This window comes from Mesoplodon densirostris, chromosome 1 (assembly GCF_025265405.1).
Source record: "Mesoplodon densirostris isolate mMesDen1 chromosome 1, mMesDen1 primary haplotype, whole genome shotgun sequence".
In the NCBI taxonomy this organism is placed as follows: Eukaryota; Metazoa; Chordata; class Mammalia; order Artiodactyla; family Ziphiidae; genus Mesoplodon; species Mesoplodon densirostris.
The window spans coordinates 223,307,220-223,328,080 of record NC_082661.1 but is presented as its reverse complement, the minus strand read 5'-3'; the positions used below and the strand labels follow the sequence as shown (position 1 = coordinate 223,328,080).

General features: G+C 37.1%; 1 protein-coding gene across 6 annotated transcripts in view; it reads right to left on the bottom strand.

The window, feature by feature from the left end:
* The window catches only part of NFKB1 (nuclear factor kappa B subunit 1), a 133,714-nt gene that overhangs the window by 89,408 nt on the left and 23,445 nt on the right, over window positions 1-20,861 (bottom strand). For 5 of the 6 annotated variants that reach the window (XM_060115480.1, XM_060115489.1, XM_060115508.1 and 2 more), the window contains 3 exons: window positions 11,288-11,333; window positions 7,138-7,213; window positions 2,880-2,920 (listed from right to left, as the gene is read on the bottom strand). In XM_060115480.1, the coding sequence (XP_059971463.1) occupies window positions 2,880-2,920; window positions 7,138-7,213; window positions 11,288-11,326 (156 nt within the window). In that variant the 5' untranslated portion in view covers window positions 11,327-11,333. The remainder of the gene's footprint in view (window positions 1-2,879; window positions 2,921-7,137; window positions 7,214-11,287; window positions 11,334-20,861) is intronic. The other variant, XM_060115498.1, reaches the window with a different exon arrangement.

The window sequence follows — 20,861 nt, the reverse complement described above, 5'->3', positions numbered from 1 at the left end:
GTGAGGGCTTTCTCCCTTGCACACTGGACAGTGGAGCCCAGCAAACACGAAGGTTTTGACAGCTTTGAGCTCACGGACCAACGTAAAATTTCTGCCCTCCTTAGACTGCACTACATTTCACTATGCCTCACAGGGTCTTGAAAAGCAGTCTGAGAGGTCCAGGTACCCTGAACTAATGAAAGCACCTGAAATTGTTTCTAAATTCTGTGAGAATTTTCTAATTTCCAAAGAGGATCAGTCTAAAGCATATTTAATGGGACGAATAAGGCCTGAAGTAAATTCCTTTGTCGGGGAAACCGCTTCAAGTCACACATGGGTCTGGGGTGTATGATCAACTCATCAAAGTGGCACCTAAAACAACTCTTGCAAATGGCTCCTCAGGAGATCCCAAACCTAAACACCTGGGAAGCTTTCTGAGGTTAGTCATTTGGAGGCAATTATCCTCTGTTTTGCTTCTCACAAAATTCAAACTAAAAAAAAGTTACAAATTCAGACCTATACCTTTTATAGACAAAGGCTATTGACTTATTTTTAATAATTAAATGAAATTTCTAAAAGCCTGAAAAAGCAACAGTGTGTGTAACAGCCTCCAGAATTGGCTAGCCATAAAATAAGGATTTACCTGACTGGTAATCAATTTAAATACAAGTTCAGTTTTTAAATAATATTAGATAATTAGCACTTAATAATATGCAACAGAACTGGATACGCTAAAGATTAGTAGTCTACGCTGTGACTCATCTCTGTCAGAGCTGGGGAAAATTGTGGCAGAGACCCCAAAGACAAAAGAACATTTTTCTAGATTTTATTTTTAAAACTTAATAAACTAATTCATTATCTTTAATCACAAAATTCCTTCAGGACACTTTTATATCTTACTGGGAGTGGTTTCAAATAGAATATGAGTAAAGAGACATGTCTTAATAGCTTGCTTATCATTTAAAAAACAATAGACATTATTCATGGTTGGATAAAAGTATCTAAACTTCCATGCAAAGGAATTTCTAACTTGAGGATAGAAATTTATTACTGGTTTTTTTTGTTTGTTTTTTGTTTTTAAGGAAGCTAGGATGTCTTCAAATGCATAGTCTGGATGCATTTCAGATTCTAAATTTTTGAGATTAAAGGTTTGCCAATCCACAGCCATTCATCTCAGTAACTCCATTTGCTTAAAATGAGTCATCAACCTCAAAGGCAAGGCTATAACCATCCGGTCAGAAGGTCTGACTTAAATACAATCTTCTTACTTTCACTGGAGTCAGACATCAAAATATTATCAGTTTGGTAAGCAAACACACTGATTTACTCAAGATGAGCTTTTACACATCCACAAACAGCAAATTAAAATTTGAATTTTGGACCTATGTAACCCACCCTTCAAATAAATCGTAAGTATCAATTTTTCCTTATGACTACTGGACCCATAGTAAGAAACTGCATTTAAAAATTCTTATTGTAGTGCTATGCTTATGAAAATGGATATTTGAAAAACACATTTTACCTAGTATGCAAATAAAGTTTAGTTCATTTCTCAGTTTCACAGACTACTCAGAAAATTTTCCAGGAGGCCAGACCACTGCCTAGAATGTTAAGGGATAACCTTCCACTGGGAGGGTCTTTGAGAGAATCAGTGGCCTCCTGTGGGAACTCACCACTATGGAATCAGACACGGAGGTAAAAGTCATGTCAGCAGCCTGTGGGGTCAGGGTGTGCCACCTGCAAGCGACTAAAACAACGGCCTCAAGTCTCACATGGCATTCCTGTCGCCACACCAAAAATGTTAACCCAAGTTCAACCTCGTAAGGATAGTCTATTCGGTCATAGTTAAGATATTTACATCCTTTATATCTTGACCAAAATCCAAACACATATATAAGGCCACGATTAGAGTAACCACAACGGATGCTTTATTTAAGTTCTTGACTTAGTTAACATTTGTTAAGTGTTACACTTACTTGCCTGAGCTACTAAAAACATTTAGGAAAGGTACTGGATGATATAACTCAAGAGAGCAGGTACACTCATCCTCAGTCTCACAAAGATGTGATAATAAGCACATCCATTTGGAGATTTACCAACTTTGTCCTCATTTTGCAGAAGACTATACCATTATTTCCATCCCTCAATGACTGAAATCTCCTACAGGCAAATATTAGAGATTCTCTTCCCTCCTCTTTGATAGCACTGGTCCCATAAAACTTCTAATAAATATTTACCCATGGGGGCATGGTGAGGAGGCCGCTTCAATTCCCAGGTATCCTCTATAGAATCTAGTAGTAAGAGGAAGAGCCTGATAAAAGAAAATGCTCCTCTCCTGACTCCAAAGAGACTGAGTCCAAAGCTAACACCAGAGAGAAGAGAACCCAACTGTCCATTCTAATACTTTCTCTACACCCTACTGGTACCTTTAGTACCTTAGGTTACATGTTTCAAAGACAGAACAGAGAAGGCTGGAGCTCCAAAGGAAGGAGGAAGGCTAAGAAGTACTGCATGTGCAGGGACATGTTGATGGACGTAACTCAGCGTACATGAACTGCATGCATGTGTGTTCCCTTATAAATGAAAATGAGTGGAGATAACCTATGCCTCTCCTAGGAGTGGCTGGTAAGCAAAGTTAGTACAGATCATGGGATATCAAGGATCTCTAATTAAGTTTTATAGAACTACATACTGAGGCTCAGGACAGTGTGAAGAATGACTAAGAGAAATGTAAAGTGGATGAATAAAGTTGTCACATAATTTGTCAGGTTGCTGATCTTCTAGATAAGGTACTTCCTTTGTAAAATTCATTTATTATTTTATTTGGTGCTTGAGATATTAATATTAGACTTATGGATCTAACAATTGAAGAGAAAGTCCCACCCCTTTCATCTTCTTACCTGTTTAGGTTGCTCTAATATTTGAAGGTATGGGCCATCTGCTAAAAACAAAACAACAAACAGAAACCAAAAGAAACTGTGAGGCTTCTCAAATTTGGTAAAAAGAAAAATATATACATATAAAAGAAGTAAAAAAACTGAAATTATGTTTTTAAATATAGGCTTCAAATAAATGCTTTAGCTAAAATTCCACAAGGATATATCTTCCTTGTTCGAATATTAAATTTATCCTTATTTTAACAACAGTTTCGCACCGTTAGAGAGAACCACACTATATAAACGTCTTGTTGAACGGTGATGGCACACTGCACAACCCAACAAAAGGCATGATGTCTGGCAAGGATTAAGGCGTCAATAGCCTTCACAATCATGTCCACTAACAAAGCATTTTTTAAATGACACAAATACCAGTTAAAAGCAGCAACCACTTCCTGGGCACTATGAAATTTTCTTTTGCCGTCATATCATTAGACACTGATTTCCATTCTTCAAAGAGAATGGGCTTAATGTGAAATTACAAGAGACTGAGCTAGTGCCTACATGTGAAACACACAGATAATGATCTCAGGCTATCTGCTTTTCCTTACACTAAGTTTTTGGTTCCTTTCCTATACTCGGATCCATAAGTACTGCCCTCATTCCTTAACTGGCTAGCTTGTTCCTCCTCCCTCCCAAATTTAATTTGGTCTATCAGACATGGTAGACTCTTATTAACTCATAGCTTCTGATGTTTGTATACAACTTTTGAATACCGTGCTCTCATATAAACTCTGTTCTAAAACAAGCATTTTATAAAATTCTGAAAATAATTTAGATAGGTGCATACCAATTTATTGTTGTAAAGACAAAGAATACTAGAAGCTTAATCCATAGCCTGACTATACCTGACTTTGGAAACTCAAAGGAAAATCAGAACCTCTGACAGTATAAATTCAAATTTGTTCAATATGAGAAAGTCCCTCAGCTTCCCAGCTGGTTTTCATATCAACAGTAAAATAATCCGTAGCTCTGCAATACATAAAGGCTCATGGTGTTTCTCACTTGTTTGAATGTAAATTAAAATGGTACTAAAAAAATTCTAGAATGCTTTGGTGTCCATTTCAACCTTCACTGTCTCTAGGCCAGAAGTTCAAGACTTATTTTAGTTCAAGACTTATTTTAGATAAGTATATTTATTAAGAAAGCTAAACTTTCAGGTTGAAATTAAAAATAAACTTTAACTTGAGAGAGGTTTTATTTTTACCTTTTCAGTATTATGATCAGTCAGGATAAGGCTAGATAACTGTAGGAAACTAAGGTATAATTATTTCCTGTTATTATTCAAGAAATTTACAAGGAAGTCAGTTGAAAAATGACTGAATTTGAACTGAAACATACACAAGAAAAGAAAAAAGGGTAGGGGCTGACCAATGTAGTATAATTTAGGTGAATTATCTTCTCTTGTCTGTATGAAATTAATTCCTGGATGTATTTAACTACTTTTAGAAAAGAAACTGTTAGAATTTTAAAATTCCAAAAAATGGCTAGAATTTAATTTCTGATAAGGAGATAAAACTGATTAGAAAAGGAAATATTTTCACACTGCTAATATAAAGCCTGTACAACAATATAATAAATCTATTCATTAACATTCCCTCTAGAAAGCTAAATGAACTTATGAAGAAGAGAAGTCTTTAAGAAAGCAACATTTGACAGCAAGGTCCTACTGTATATGTATAGCACAGAGAACTATATTCAATATCCTGTGATAAACCATAATGGAAAAGAATATTATAAAATGTATACATATGTGTAACTGAATCACTTTGCTGTACAGCAGAAATTAACACAACACTGTAAATCGACAATACTTCAGTTAAAAAAAAGAAGGCAACATTTGGATGTCATGGAAAATATAGAGGAGTTGGAACACATTTACACCAAACTTCAAGCCTCTCACTTCTTATTAACTCTTCTAAAAATACTTGAAGTTTTGCTATTATTTTTGCTGTATGATTTAATTTTCTTTAAATATGTGAAATTTTAAGGTCTGGGAATTTTATTAGTGAAATGGGGCCATTTTTTCTCTTTCAGGGAACACACTCAAACATTAAATCAACTAGAAAATTAGATTTGATATGCATATATTTGTTTTAATGCCAATTTTCCTTGGCCGCATTTCTATGCCATGAACTGACATCCTACAGCATAATGTTATAGACCTAGCAGTCGTGCCATATCCCATAGAGTTTTCCACAAGTTTTCCACAAAACTACTAATGGTTTTAGATTTCAAGAAATATAAAACAGTCTACATGAAAATTACAAATTAATACTGGTTTATATTACCTCTCTATCCCTTTAAAATGTGAATAAAACATCCATACGTCTTGGTTTATAAAAACTGAACTATGCCACTGCAATGCAGAGGGAAAGTATGTGACAATAAAAATGATGAGGTAATAACTGGAAAATATGATTCTGAGGTATAATTAAAGAAGTTTTTCTAATGTTATGGGCTAAATAATTCCTACAACATGAAGCTCCGACTACAGAATATTTACTGAGATAGTTCTTTTGATAATCTTATTTCTATCTCCATAAACTTGATGAAATAAAAACATTAAGAAAGCATTTGCATCAGGATATTGTTTGTCATCTACAAGGCATTAAATGGAAATGTATATGCTTCCTGAGGGCAGAACCTTTCATGTTTTCAATAAAGTATCAGTACCAAGAAAAAGACTTTGATCCTCAGAATAAGAAGTTCACAGGAAACACAGAAGCTACCAAGACATTTACTTGTTCACAGGAAGCTGACCTAGAGCTTATATTGGACAGCATTTGAGGAGATCTCAGGTACAGTAGCCTACAAAATATGTTTTGTGGGGTAAAGAGAGAAAGGGCTCAGCAGCACACTCAGTGAAGCTAATGAAGGTCAAGGTACAGCAGATTTACTTTTTTCCCTTCCCATGAACTTCTAGAAATAATAGATATAAAAATGCAGAGAAACATCTGATCTAAACATGAAAAGTGCCAGAGTAACAACACTAATTTTAAATGATGATGATACAAATTGGACAAAGTCTCCCACTGAGGACAAGCACATCCATGGTAAATAGAATAGCTGATGCCCACTTCAGTGACCACAAAACTCTCTGTGACATACAACTTCCAAAACTGACTCACATAGCTTGTGAACATCTGTCGAGCCCCCCTGGTGACATGAGGAGCACATAAAAAGAGCTATCACAACAAGCTTACAGAAGAATCAATAAATAAATACAGAGACTGAGTTGACTGTTTTTAATCGCCCATATGAGATTAAACAACTTGTTGATGGGGATAATTAATAGAGTCATGTTAGGAGGAAGGATGATTCTCATGAGTTTATCTAACTGGTCAGAACGTAAAGCAAAAAGCTTTTTAAAACGATGATTTTTCTACTGAGATGACTTTTATGATTTTTGTACAATTTATGTTCCCAGTGTCTGGTATACTGGCTGGCACACAATAGGTACTCAAAAGTGTTTTTGGAATAGATCTGAGGAGTTGAGACTGCCTCATGTTTGCCTGGGACAAAGGAAACAGAAGTTATAAAGACACCAGAGATAACAAGATTGGGTGAAAGGAAAAATCCTACATGGAGTAAAGAAATTCCTTTTGAGCTGTGCTAGCAGGTATCAGCAACAATTGTCAGTCATACAATGGGTAACTGGGGTCAAACATGTTTGTAAAAACATAGTCCAAAAAAGTATACTGAAAGATTGGGGGTTTTTTAATAAATTTATTTTTTATTTATATTATTTTTATTTTTGGATGCATTGGGTCTTTGTTGCTACACGCGGGCCTTCTCTAGTTGCAGCGAGTGAGGGCTGCTCTTTGTTGCGGTGCAAGGGCTTCTCATTTCGGTGGCTTCTCTTGTTGTGGAGCACGGGCTCTAGGCGCGTGGGCTTCAGTAGCTGTGGCACACGGGCTCAGTAGTTGTGGCTCACAGGCTCCAGAACGCAGGCTCAGTAATTGTGGCGCACGGGCTTAGGTGCTCCGCGGCATGTGGGATCTTCCTGGACCAGGGCTCGAACCTGTGTCCTCTGCACTGGCAGGCAGATTCTTAATCACTGCGCCACCAGGGAAGTCCCAAAGGATTGGTTATTAAAACATTAATCACCATTTCCTTTCCAGGTACCTCACTGACTTTCTAAAAGAATGGACAGAAAATCCTGAATTTACAAAAAGCAAAAGCAAAATGACAGGGCAACAGAGATGAGGAATTTGCTTACCTGTTGGCAGTGGCATCACTGGTTGAAATAATTCTGGATTAAATATTGTATGATTCAAAGGATCCAAATGAAACATCTATAAAAAGGAAAATTTAAATATTTCAGTCATTATTTTTCCAACATTGTAAAATTTATTTCAAAATTTGAACTTGAAACACCTAAAACTTAACTATAAGAACAAAAACTAAAGCCAAAAACAAAAACCCGAAAACACTTCAAATCAGAATTTTAAAAAAACGCTCAGGAGACCTAGCTAAGTTCTCATATGTATGGAACTTTACAGGGGGCTATGTGACAAAGGGATTTCAGAAGAATGACCCAACTGTAAAGTCCACAGAGGTAAGGACATGGTGTAGCTTGCTTACTGGTATATCTGCAGGACTCCGTGTACATTTATCAGAGTGGATGCTTAAATATCTGTTGAATTTATGATTTAAAGCTTATACTCTCTTAGAAATATAAGCATGAGAAGATAATCCTAGAAATCTCTATTTCTTTTATGATGATAAATAAACTCCTCCTCTAGCCATCCAATTTCAAGTCCTGAAAGAATTAGGCAGCAGCCCTAGAACAACTTACAGAAAAACTGAAAATACAACTTAGTCCAAAGAGCAAATAACTGAGCACTGAGCTCCCTCGCTTTTTTTTTCCCGCCTTTATTTACCTAGCACGACACAAAATATCTGGAATTTAGTGGGTGTGGCAGGCTGAATAATGGCTCCTCCACAGACATCCACATCCCAATCCCCAGAACCTGTGAATGCTATCTCATGTAGCAAAAGGATTTCGTACATGTTATGAGGGTACGAATACAGAGATGGGGAGATTATCCTGAATTATCCAGGTGGGCCCTATAGGAGGGATGCAGGAGATCAAAGTGAACTGTAGGAGATGCAACAATGGAAGCAGGAAGCTGGAATGATGGAAGGGGTTGCAAGCCAAGAAATGCAAACAGCCTCTAGAAGTTCAAAAAGGTAAGGAAAGCTTTCGGAAGGAATGCAGCCCTACCAACACCTTGATTATAGACTTCTGACCTCCAGACTGTAAGAGAATAAATTTGTATTTTTAAAGCTACTAAACTTGTGGTAATTTGTTACAGTAGCACCAGAAAACTAATACAGTGGGCAAACAATATATTTTGATTGAATTATAATCTTACAATAAGTTACTAATAATTACTTATCCCAAGAGAAACATTTTCTTCCCACTTAGTTCACTCAGGATTTAAAATTCATATTTCTGAGTTTGGTATTTATTTCAACCTAAATAAGTCATCTGTGAAATGTCTGTGGACAGCACAGAAACCAAACATGTTTCCTTTTTTATGATACGCTAGTTAGTAAATATGCTGGAGCTGACATTTTTTTAAAAAAACACAAATATTTTACTTCTTTTCTTTACTAGCATATTATTGGACATTCTTGGGTACCTAAGAATCTGTATGCCTAGTTAAATCAAGACTAAGAAATGCAGTGTTTAAATAAAGAAGGCTTCAGATGCAGTTGTGAGGTACGCAAATTTTCAACTGAGGAACAATAAATGTACTCTACTTCAGTGCTTCAGAGTGAAATTCATCTACACTATTCACCATTTGCTAAAAATTAAATAAAGGAATGAAACAACATGTTATTATAAATATGGGCCCCGCTTTACAGAGAGAATTCATTAGTCTCAGAGCAGAAAAGGTGACCCAGCAGAAAAAAATTTTTCTTGTGGTCCTGCAGGTGGCCCAAACAAGTGGTTAGAGGGCCAAAACTCTGATCTTAGGAGAGACACATGCCCCACTTCAGACAAGAAGAGGGAAGCTGTGTTGTGTGCTGCAGCTTGCACTGTGCATTAGGTCAGCGGTGGGGAGTAAATTCCAGAATACATTAAAACACCGACGACACGCACCTTTCAGGGAATATACACCATTAATCTTGAGACAAGGAAACAAACAAATAAACTTCAAGGACCTGTCCCTTCAAAAATGGAAATATCAGAACGTGCCCAACCGCTGTTGCTGATGATCACAAAAATGCCCACATAAGAAAAGCTTTTGAAATGAACGTTTTCTGCAGGTTTTACTCTTGTGTGTGGCATAAAGGACCATCTCTTGCTGATAGGATTTCCTGCGTATAGACAGCAAAGCATGGTTTACAACTAAGCTGACCAACCCTAACGCTGGTTAGACTGTGCCTTTAATCGTTAGAGATGGCATATTAAAAGCGAAAGGTAAAACACAGGTTTTTTATAATATGAATAGCCAAATGTCTTTCATGCTATAATCAAAGAAAATGGTCTTAGATTTATCCTATATCATCATGTGTACAATAAAATTCAAAAGAAGTATCTCAATGTGAAAAGCAATGCATACTCATTCTTTCTAAAGCAATCAGAACATTATCAAGAGTAATGAATGCTATATAAGTCTATTTTATTTAAAGAAGTAATACTAAATCCCTTTAAAAGTATTGGGGTTGGCCAAAAGGTTGGTTTGGGTTTTCCATAAGATGGTACGAAAAACCCGAACGAACTTTTTGGCCAACCCAATATTTCGCTTTTGGTTTCTGACTGATTCTTTGCATGCATAAATTTGGGAAATACCTTTTTTAGGTGGCTAAAGTTTAAGTGTGAAATGATTACAAAATGTGGACCAGGGTGTCCTGGTACCTAGTGTTCCCTCTCTTTGTCTAACCTAGCAAATTACATCTTTCAAATCTCAGCTTACAGAGACTTCTTTTAGAAAGTCTGCCTAACCCTACTGTTCTTCCCAGGCAGCACGGAGTGATCCTCCTCAACATTTCTGTCCCATACTGTGCAGACTATACTACAGCATTTATCACCACATGGAAGCTATTCATGTCTCTGTCCCTCCTATTAGAATGGCAGCTGCCTGAAATGTGTCACATTTTTGTACCCCTCCTTAGCCAATGTTCTGGTACATAGTAATGCCTCAATGAACAACTCATGAATGAATAAATATCAGTATTTTAAATACCCTTAATATTTAATTACCCTAGAGTCTGAAAATTGCTAGCAAATGGTTCATTAAATATATATACATTATATAAATAAATCTCTTTCTCTCTCTATATATATAAATATACATATATATGTATAGGGCAAAATATTAACAACCAACAAAGATTTGTTGGACTATCCAATATTTCTACAGGCTTGAAATTGAAAATTTTCAAGTACAAAGTTAGGAGGAAAAAGAAAAGGACACTGGTATCCCTTTATAATTTCAAATATAATTATAATGAACAGTTTTATATTCCCAAAGCACATTCATTGCCCGTTAAGACTTTTATTAAAGATTCCTGTGAGTGAAGAGGGGAGGGGGGTGCTAAGTAATTCCTCAAGTTTTAAGAGAAGCCAGCACTTGGTTAAGATCTTTGAATTCTAAGTCCTTTTTACTACACCAATCTGCCTCATTAGGTGAGTTTTCAATAAATAATTTGTCTTCTCCCCCAAAATGATATGTTCAAGTCCTAACTCCTAATACCTCTGAATGTGACTTTACTTAAAAATAGGGTCTTTGCAGATGTAATCAAGTTAAGATGAGGTCATACTGAAGAATGGGCTCTCAATTCAATGCCTGGTACTTTTACAAGAGAATAGAGGAGGTTTGGATACAGAAACACAGAGGAGACAAAGGGAAGAAGGCCAGTGTGCTGGAGTGACACAGCTACAAGCCAAGCAGCTACAAGCCAAGGAATGCCAAGGAATGCCAAGGACTGTCAGTAACCCCCAGAAGCCAGGGGAGGACCACAGAAGAGGTTCTCCTTCAGATCTTCCAGAAGTAACTAACCCTGTCATCATCTTCATTTTGGACTTCTAGGCTCCAGAACTGAGAGAGAATATATCTCTGTTGTTTTAAGCTACCCAGTTTGTTGTAATTTGTTACAGCAGCCTTAACAAGTAGCTATCATTTGACCTGAAGCATATATAACTTTTATGCAACCGTATGTGATAGCAGAGTTTAAGTTACTCGTTTTACATGACATGTCCTCTCAGACCTTACACAGAGGGACAGGAAAAACAACTTAAAAGAAATTTTTACCACTTTTAGAGTTTTCCTGATAGTTACTATTGTTGCCTCTGTTTATTTTAAAATATGAATACATTTACAAAAAATTATTAGCGAGATTATTAAAATACTTACTTGTTCATGCCCTCCCATATATGGGTCGTCTTCTGCCATTCTGGAGCTGTACATCAAAAGAATACAAAACTGAACTGTAAAACTGGAAGGAACCTTAAAAATTCCACAATGCAGGAGTAAACTGTAGTATTCCAGTAAGACCAAATGTAACCCTTTTTTAAAGACCTTAGGAGGAGGATATGGTGTAGTTCCTCTTTGGAATCTAAATCTAACAGAAATATTGCATCATCAAGGAATTACCACTTACATATAACCCACAACACTGATGTCAACCTCACAGTAGTGTCCTGGAGTTTGGTACAACTAGTCTTCATCCTCTGTATAAAAATCATGCCACTAGATTCCTTAGAGGCCATTTCTTTTTGTCACCATCTAGACTTCAAAGATTCACTTAGCTCTTTGTATAGGTTATTTTCCAACCCTTCATGAATTCTGTGATAGTCCTAGAACTATCTCCCCACTTTCTACATGCCACTTGAGTTGAGAAGCTCAGAGGGGGTCATTTTGCTGTGAGAGGGCCTGATCAGTGCTTTGCACAGCACATGGTGGGACGACTGCAGTGTGCCGGGCTGTCCCCTAGAGCACTCCGCTGTTGCAGGCCACTTCCTCTGTCAGAGTGGTCCAGAAACACTGTAACATTAAACATGCAAGCAAAAGGCACAAAAATTAGAGCCCTTATTATCAAGGCTACAGTCTCAGATTTACTCAACCCCAGCCAGATATTAAAACATCACAGGCCCTAGCAATCTTCTGTTACCCAGAGGCCTTGACAAAAATTAAGAGCCACATGACCAGATAAAAATAGTATCTAAAATCACATATCATTTTGGATTTACTTAAGAAATATCCTTATCATTATTTTAAATACGTATAGGACAATTTTAGTTAAATTTACTTAGATCAAAGTTTAGACACATTGCCTGAAAAATTAGAAGATAAAAAAAAAACCGAGCTGAAAGATTTGAAGCCAATTTTTCTCTTTCTTTTTTTCTTATGAAGTCTATAAAGCATTCAACGGCACTTGAGACTGGGCCTGTCCCAAAGTGTTAGCTGTCCACCAAAATCTGTTCTCTCCTTTTCCACAGTAACAGAGCTGTAGCTGGAAACACACTCAGCCAGAGTATACCCCACCCACACTCCTGTGGAGTTAGGGATGGTCATCTGAAGAAACGCTTGCAGAGGAATGTCAAAACTATTTATTGTGTGCCATTTCCAGGTCTGGGCTTAAGGCTCTTGACATCCTTCCTCCGTGTTTTGGTTTCTTCTCTGTCCCACTGGATTAAAACCTAGGCATGGAGAAGACCTGGCATGATGATGAGTGGCAGCTAAGACTGATGGTGATGTGAGAAAGAAATCAAAGACTGTGTTCTTTAACCGGGTGTACTGTTGGGTCTCTTTGTTAGAACAGTTTCGCCCTCACTCTAATGAATGTATCATTGAACATTCCGAAGTCCTCCAAAGGGGATTCCAGTTTCCAATGAAATCCTCTCCTGCTAGTGCCCTCTGTGACTGGGGAGGAGGGAAAGACCATCGGGGGGGTTCCTAGTGGAATGCAGAGCAGGGCTGAATTCCAACAAAAGGGAAAAGAGCAGCTCTGAGTTCTACAGAACAAGAATGCCATGCAGATTTGCAAGAAAATATTCATCTAAAACAAGAAACTATTGATTGAAGATTTACAAACAGCTGTAGTTAAGACAAACAGCTAAAAAAAAAAGGAAAACAGACCTTTTAGTGAAGAAGAATTAAATCATTAGAAATTCAAGAGTTCTTCCACTGCTGGGTGTGTGACTTTGGATATATAACTAACCCACTGTGGCCTCCGTTTCCTCATCTGCAAATGAGAGACTTTGATAGGGGATGGACCTTTGAAAGGAAAGAATTTTGTTGTGCTCGGAATATGTTAGTTAGCTAATAAATACTTATTCAAAGGACAAATCACCTAAATCATAACTCTTTCTGTAAACTTGGATTTTTATACGGACTTAAGTATCTATCCATATTAAAGAATCATTAGCATAATTTTCACTTATATGAAGGATACCAGTAAATAGTGTTACACTGAAATACAGTGTTAACACCACTTACAACATTCCATGTGAAAAATTCTTATTCTTAGAACACAGAAGCCAAAGTTTCCAAGAAAAATATTACGACCATTTTTTTTTTTTGCCTTTAATGTGGGTTGATCATTTGAATCCTCTCAATCTTAGCCCACAGTCTTTAAAGGCAAAGGGAGACCGCTGACTTGTTATACTGACAGAACCTGTTCAGAACCTCTATTACACTGACCTTTATTACACCTGACCTTTGATTTAATGTAAGGGGGCCCTGACCCTAATTTTAAAGACTCAACTAAATCTACTTTATTAGAACTGACGCAGGGTTATTATCATGATCACCACTGTACAGCAAATCTCAATGAAGATCTCTAAATCATAAGCACAGGACAAAACACCAAATTAAATACAGTCCTCCCTCCAATATCCTCCCCATGATTTATGCACGAATGAGTGCCAAAAGATCATAGTTTTAAAAGCCTAACAGCAGCCCAAGAGATACTGGGTGACGGTTAAAATCTGAACTTTTACAGCTTTTGTAAGACAGAGTTCACTGTGAAGCGCTGAGCTAACAGTAGGCTGAGAGTGATGTCAACGTTAATTCATGATTTAAAAATAAAATGTCAAACGAAACCAAGAATTATTTGGAAAGGATGAATCACAGTAATATTTGCATTAATTGTAAGAGCAGGTTTTATTTCGAAATTTTGAAATACCAACTAAGCCTCTGGAACTGAAGGATGAGGAAAGACCAGGGAAAGCCTCTGCTGCCCCCTTGCTCCCCCAACCCTTCCCCTCACTTTCCCTTTGCACTCAGTTCGGTGCTTTTGAGGAAGGACCTCGAAACAGAAAGGGAGACACTGGGTTGACTGGTGAGAAGATGGGCCTGAGCTCTGCATCTCTCTCCCGCAACAGTGAGGCTTCCAGAAAAATGTTCACACCATGGAGAGGGAAATAGAAAATACAGCTAGCTAGCAATAACTAAAATATCTCCCTGAGTGAATTGTTTGTATTTCTCACATGAAAGGCATAACGTTGTAACTGGCTAAGTTCTGAATATATGATGAGTTCTGCATGAAACGCCTGACGGATTATTTCCCACACGTCTGTGACAATTCCACCGCTGACATCAAAGGCCGGCATAAGTAGTTCTTAGCGAGGGCAGCAAAACCAAGGCCACAAGGTTGGACGATTAAGGGTAGAATTGGCGGCACTCCCCTCCTTGTAACTGGGGAAATTTTCTAGGATCAGATAGATATATGCACACTTTTTGACCAGGGCCCACTGTAAGAAAATATATTCTATTAGATTTCATTTAAAAAAAAACAACCACCGTTAAAATCCATTAAAATGATTTCATGAGCCACTAATGGGTCACGATCCGCAGCCTGAAAAACAGAATTTTAGGTGCCATCTAGAGGATAGAGTTGGGAATCAGAGAGATAAAGTGTCTCCATTTTCAAGTTTATTTTCAGCCATAACGGACATCACTTAGGTGTACTTTTAGTACCTCATCTTGGATGAAATTACAAGAAAAACAGTGACTTATTACCATCTCTCTGTTGGATAATAAATTAATAAAGAGAAAGAATATACTGGAGTTGCTTTCCACAGAGGAATTTTTTTGGAGGAAACATGCTGTAAGGTTTATGCACTACATATGTGAAACATTGTATGTGTACTACATATAATATGAAACATTCAAATAAAGAGTGTCTATTGACTCTGCAATTCCACTTCCAGGAATTTGTACTAAAGAATTACATGAGCAAGTGTACAAAAAAATAAGTACAAGAATATTCACTGCAGCAAAAAACTGGAAACAGTCTAAAAGTCCTTTGATAGGAGATTGTTTAATTATAATTATGCTACATTCATACAGTTATATGTTATGTAACTGCTAAAAATAATAATTCATATCCATATATAGTAACATGGGGGACTTTTACTCCCTAAGTTACAAATTTCTGTTTTAATTTTCTAACTTAATTATGCAATTGGAAATATATTTTTTAAAAGAAAAAAAGAGAAAATCAAACCCTGTCCTGAATTTAAAGTTTAACTCTGACATCTTTAACAATTAATGATATACAGTGAAGAAAACATAAAGTATGAATGAATCAAAAACTTCTAAGCACTACTGGAATCCTCTTCGTAATAAACAGAAAAAAGTTAACGTTAAAGTGGCTATTTATTTACATCTTTCTGATGATACATTGACTTAGTGATGATGAAAGAAAAGTTAATGGTGATTTAGTTACTTTTCTCAGAAGAGCTGATTTTTTAAAGTTTTTGAAAAAGAATGAATATTTGTGTCCTACCATGTTTAGCTTTGTATAAACTCATTTTCTATGTTTTTCCACTCCTCCATCCATTTTCAGCTCCCTATTTTTTGAGTTGGGTACAATATGGCCAATTAACACGTAGAATAGCTACCTAATAAGTACAAATGCATTGTGCTTGGAGCTGGTATAACATAAGGTCCCTGTTTACAATGGAATACCAATCTAACAACATTCAACTATTAACGGCATGCAAAGCTTACTAGCACAGTTAGGGACACAGAGCAAATGTTAGCCATTTTATTAGGTAGCACAGTAAACATTATGTTTATAATAAATTACGGGAATAATAGGCAGTAAAAGTTTAGGCACTCTGAGAAGAATCAAGTATTTCTATTTCTTTTCCATCCTACACATTTACTGATACACTGCCACCTTCCCTCCCTATCCTAATCCTTATCACTGCTGAATAAAATGTCTGCACTTTGCCTCCAGGGACATTTGGCAAATGTCTGAAGACATTTTCATCTGTCACAACTGGCAGGTGGTCCTACTAGCATCTAGTGGGTAGAGATCAGAAATGCTGCTAAACATCCTATAATGCACAAGATGGCCCCTCACAATAAAGAAATATCCGACCCCAAATGCCAACGGTGCCAAGGAGGAGAAACCTAGTTGCATGCCATCGTGTCGTGATAGTATGCTGGTTCACATGGAGAAAGAATTAAACTTTACTGACTCCCTCCCATGAGTAAGGAATTAGAGATAGTGCTTCATATATTTCTCACAATATTCCTGAGAACACTGAGGTGTAGAGAGAAGAAGCCATTCGCTCAGGTTGATAGGAGTAATGCTGGCTACTCTGACTCCATGGACTATGATTCGAATATCACTTGTCTAAGAGGCAGAATTGATTTTCCTTCTGGACTCACAACTTTATTTTAATACAGCATCTTTGCTCTAGGTCTCCTGAATGTTCAGGCTGGAGGCAGTCTACCCATAGCATAGCCTGAAAAGCAGAACAGCGCTGTGACAATACACAAAACTTAAGGGAGTTCTTCCTGAGACAATCAAATGTGAAGTTAAAAATATGAAACAACGTTAATGCAAGTGGTAGTTGCTTTTTGTTTTGTTTTGTTTTAAATGTCTCCATTGATCAAGTTCAAAGGATAGAAAGAGAATAAAGAGATTCTCTCTGAAAGCTGCCCATAGAAAATACCACACTCACTAATGGTATGATAAAAGTACGTAGTACATATTTAAAATTAAGGTATATTGAAATGCTCCTTGAATGCTTTCATTAGTTTAGTCATTCATTAAAAAAATATTAAAACTACTATGTGTCAGTTACCAAAGATACCAAAGTACACATGAGTGACGCAGTACCTGCACTCACAGAGCTAACAGTTGTGATAGACTGAAAGCAATGGCCAAAAATTCTTTGCAACTCCACCTGACAAGAGGAAAAATCTATTTCTCCATCCCTTGAATCTCGGCAGGGCTGTAACTTACTCTGACCAACAGAGTGAGATAGAAGGGTGAGTTTTAAATGCAGACTTCTGGAGGCCTTGCAATGACCAACAATTCTGTTCTCTTGGAACACAGGTGCCATGTGAATAAGCCTGGGCCAGCCCACTGGAGGAGGAGAGGCCACATGGAGCAGTGAGGGGAAGTCCTAGCTGAGCGTCCGCTGGACCACACAGCACCTGCTGAGCAGCCAAAAGACTTCAGAGATCCCCAGAGCCAGGCAAGACCAGATGACCTAGACAGCCTCCCGAACTGGGAGAAATAACAAATGTTTGTTTCTTAGTTAGCTTTGTGGTGATTTTTTATGTAGCAAAAGCCAACTAGTGCAACAGTTTAGTAAGTAGGAAGACAGGCGAAAACAATGCAACACGGTAAGTGTCATGGGAAATGGCAGGCATGTGGGGCATGGGTTAGATATCTTGGTGATTCAATAGTTACACTTTCTTTGTTAGGGTCCTATTTAGAACACCCTTTGTACTCATTTTTACTTTATTGGCCTATTCAGTTTCCAGCTGAACAAAAGAAACAAGGACAAGAGGCAAAACCACCATGGTATAAACAGAAATAAAATTAGTACTGTTAAAACCTTCAAAATATAAATATTAATAAATTGCTGCTAGCTTTAAGCAGTGATACCATTATAAAACAATAATGCTTTTAATCCTTTCAACTCCCTACTATCTAACACCAAATTCCTCATTCCTATGGCAACGGGCCCCATTGCTGACTTTCCAGGTTTTGCCAATATATCATTCTCTCATGTACTCAGAGCCAAAAATTCAGTCAACTTTTTCTCCTTTTCCCTCTGCTTATTTCACACCCATCCAGTCAATAATCAATTTCTGTTGATCTTTTCTTTGTATTACTTCTTGTATCTGCCCCTCCTTTGCACTTTCCTTTCACTGTTACACCCTAGTTAAACATTCATTGCCTTACCTCTGAATAACAATAATGGCCTCCATACTGTTCTCCTTTACTGTGGTATTTCTCCTTCCTTAAGCCTCTTTCACATTATTGCCACATTACTTACAAGACAAAGTCGAAAGCCCTCAACCATTCACCATATTATACTATAAGCATCACCTTAACAGGCTCTTAATGCTTAATAGGTGATGTTTTTCATATATGCTGAGTGGTTGAGGGCTTTCCACTATGTCCTAATACTACATCCTACCCAAAACCTTCTACAACAGGCAGACTGATCATTCAAAAAGGCCTTGCTCATTTGCATCTTGTATATTTATTCACAGTATGCCCTGCATCCTAAAATGCCATCTTTCCTACTTAAATATTACCCAGTCCTCAAGCCTCTACTGAAATCCAACATTTGCCAAGACACCCTGTATTTCCTCTGTAACCTACAGCTTTATAGTCCACATAAAGGCTATAATACTTCTGTGTATTGATGACTGCACACTCAACAACATACTGTTCTACTGCAATTTTTTTTTTTTTTTTTTTTTTACTTTTTGCGGTATGCGGGCCTCTCACTGCCGCGGCCTCTCCCGTTGCGGAACACAGGCTCCGGACGCGCAGGCCCAGCGGCCATGGCTCACGGGCCCAGCCGCTCCGCGGCACATGGGATCCTCCCAGACCGGGGCACGAACCCGCATCCCCTGCATCGGCAGGCGGACTCCCAACCACTGCGCCACCAGGGAGGCCCTGTTCTACTGCAATTTAACTTTATATATTTATCATCTTTTTAACTGGATATAGATGCCTAAAAATAGAGTTTTACTTCTTTGAATCGCCAAATTACTAAATAAGTACTTTAAAAAAATTACCTTTGCATTAATGGTAAGAAACAGTGCAATTCCAGATTTGTCCAAATGTGGACTTTTAGTTTCAGTCATGACAGTAACAATTATTGAACTTGCCTCACTGCCATACTCAAATGTAAAGCTATACAAAATACTTGAAGCAATAATTTAAGACACTGGACAAGAGACAATATAAGGCTGTATACCACAAGAGAATGGAAATACTTGAGGTGTGTTCCAAGCTCACTTTTTGACTGAGGGCACGTTCCAAACCATGACACAAGGACGCAGAGCCCAAATAGAGAGCAGCAATCTCACAGGGGAGAGTATCAGAAAGGAGAGATACACAGAGAAGGAGGCTCATAAATCTCCATAGGGGTCACTTCTGGGCATTGGCCAAATATGAAACTGTGATAGTGCAGAACAAGATTCTGCAAAGCCTACTAGAAAATAGCTGCTGGGGATCCAAATCCAGGGACAGTGGGGAACAATGATAAGCTGAATTGAGATTCCAGAAGTTCCTGGAACTTCTGAGAGACACTGAAGTTCTAATCATCTAGGGTGAAGAGACATCACTTAACAATCTTAACATTCACTTGTGACCTCAGAAGACCATGCAATGGGAGTAAAGGATATACCCTAGAATAAGGGTTACTCTAAACTCATCTTAATAAAACCATGTGATCCACCAATAAATTTATTGCCCGTTACAACAAAATTCAACAGTCTTTAACAGAAAACAAAGATCCATACTCTCTACAATGGGGTATTCACAATGTACAACAAAAAATGACAAAACATGCAAAGAAGTAGGAAAATATGACTCAGAAGAAAAAATATGACACAAATGATGAAATTAGCAGCCAATGCCTTTAAAACTGCCAATAGTAATATGTTCAAGAATGTAAAAGGAAATATGGATTTAATGGATAAACAGATAGGAGATCTCAGCAGAGAAAAGAAAACTATTAAAAAAGAAAAATAACCAATGGAAAATTCTAGACTGAAATGAAATTTCACTAGGTGTACTTATTAACATATTGAGCAATGCAGAAGGATCGATAAACTTGAATAATGGCCAATAAAAACTATTCAAGTGAAGCACAGAGAAAAAAGGCATAAAGAAATTAAGACACCTTCAGTGACTTATGAGACAACATGAAGTGGTCTTACATATGTATAATTTAGAATCCCAGAAAGAGAGAGAAGAGAGAAAAAATATTTGAAGAAATAATGGTGGAGAATTTTCCAAACTTGATTAAAAAAAAAAAATCAACCCATGACCCAAGAATCTCAAAGAAACCCATGTTGAATAAATACAAATAAAACCACAGTTAGTCATATTACAGCCATACTGTGAAAAACTAATGATAAGAAAAAAAAAAATCCTAAAACCATCCAGGGACAAGGGGAAACAATGATAAGTATGATGGCTGACTTCTCATCAGAAACAATGATGAAAGTGCTGAAAGGAAAAAACTGAATCAGTGAACAATTCTATATTCAGCAAAAATATCCTTTAAAAATAAAAAGTGAAATTGACATTTTTCAAAGAGACAAGAGCTGAGAGAATGTGTAGTCAGCAGGTCTGCTAAAAGATATGTTAAAGAAAGTTCTCCATGCTGAAGGGAAATGGTGCTAGATAGAAACTTGGACCTACATGAAAGAATAAGAAACACTGTTATATATTCTTATATAACAGAATAAGAGGTGATGAATATGTGGGTAAATATAAGACTTTTTTCTTGTTTGTTACTCAAGAGAAACACTACAATAAATTGTGCGGTTTATAACCTATGCAGAAGTAAACTGTATAACAATAACAACACAGAGGAAGGGAAGAGGACAAATGGAAGTAAAACACTATCAAATTCTTACACTATATATGACATGTTACGGTATTAATTCATGGTAGACTCAAGGATGCATATTATAATCCCTAAAGCAA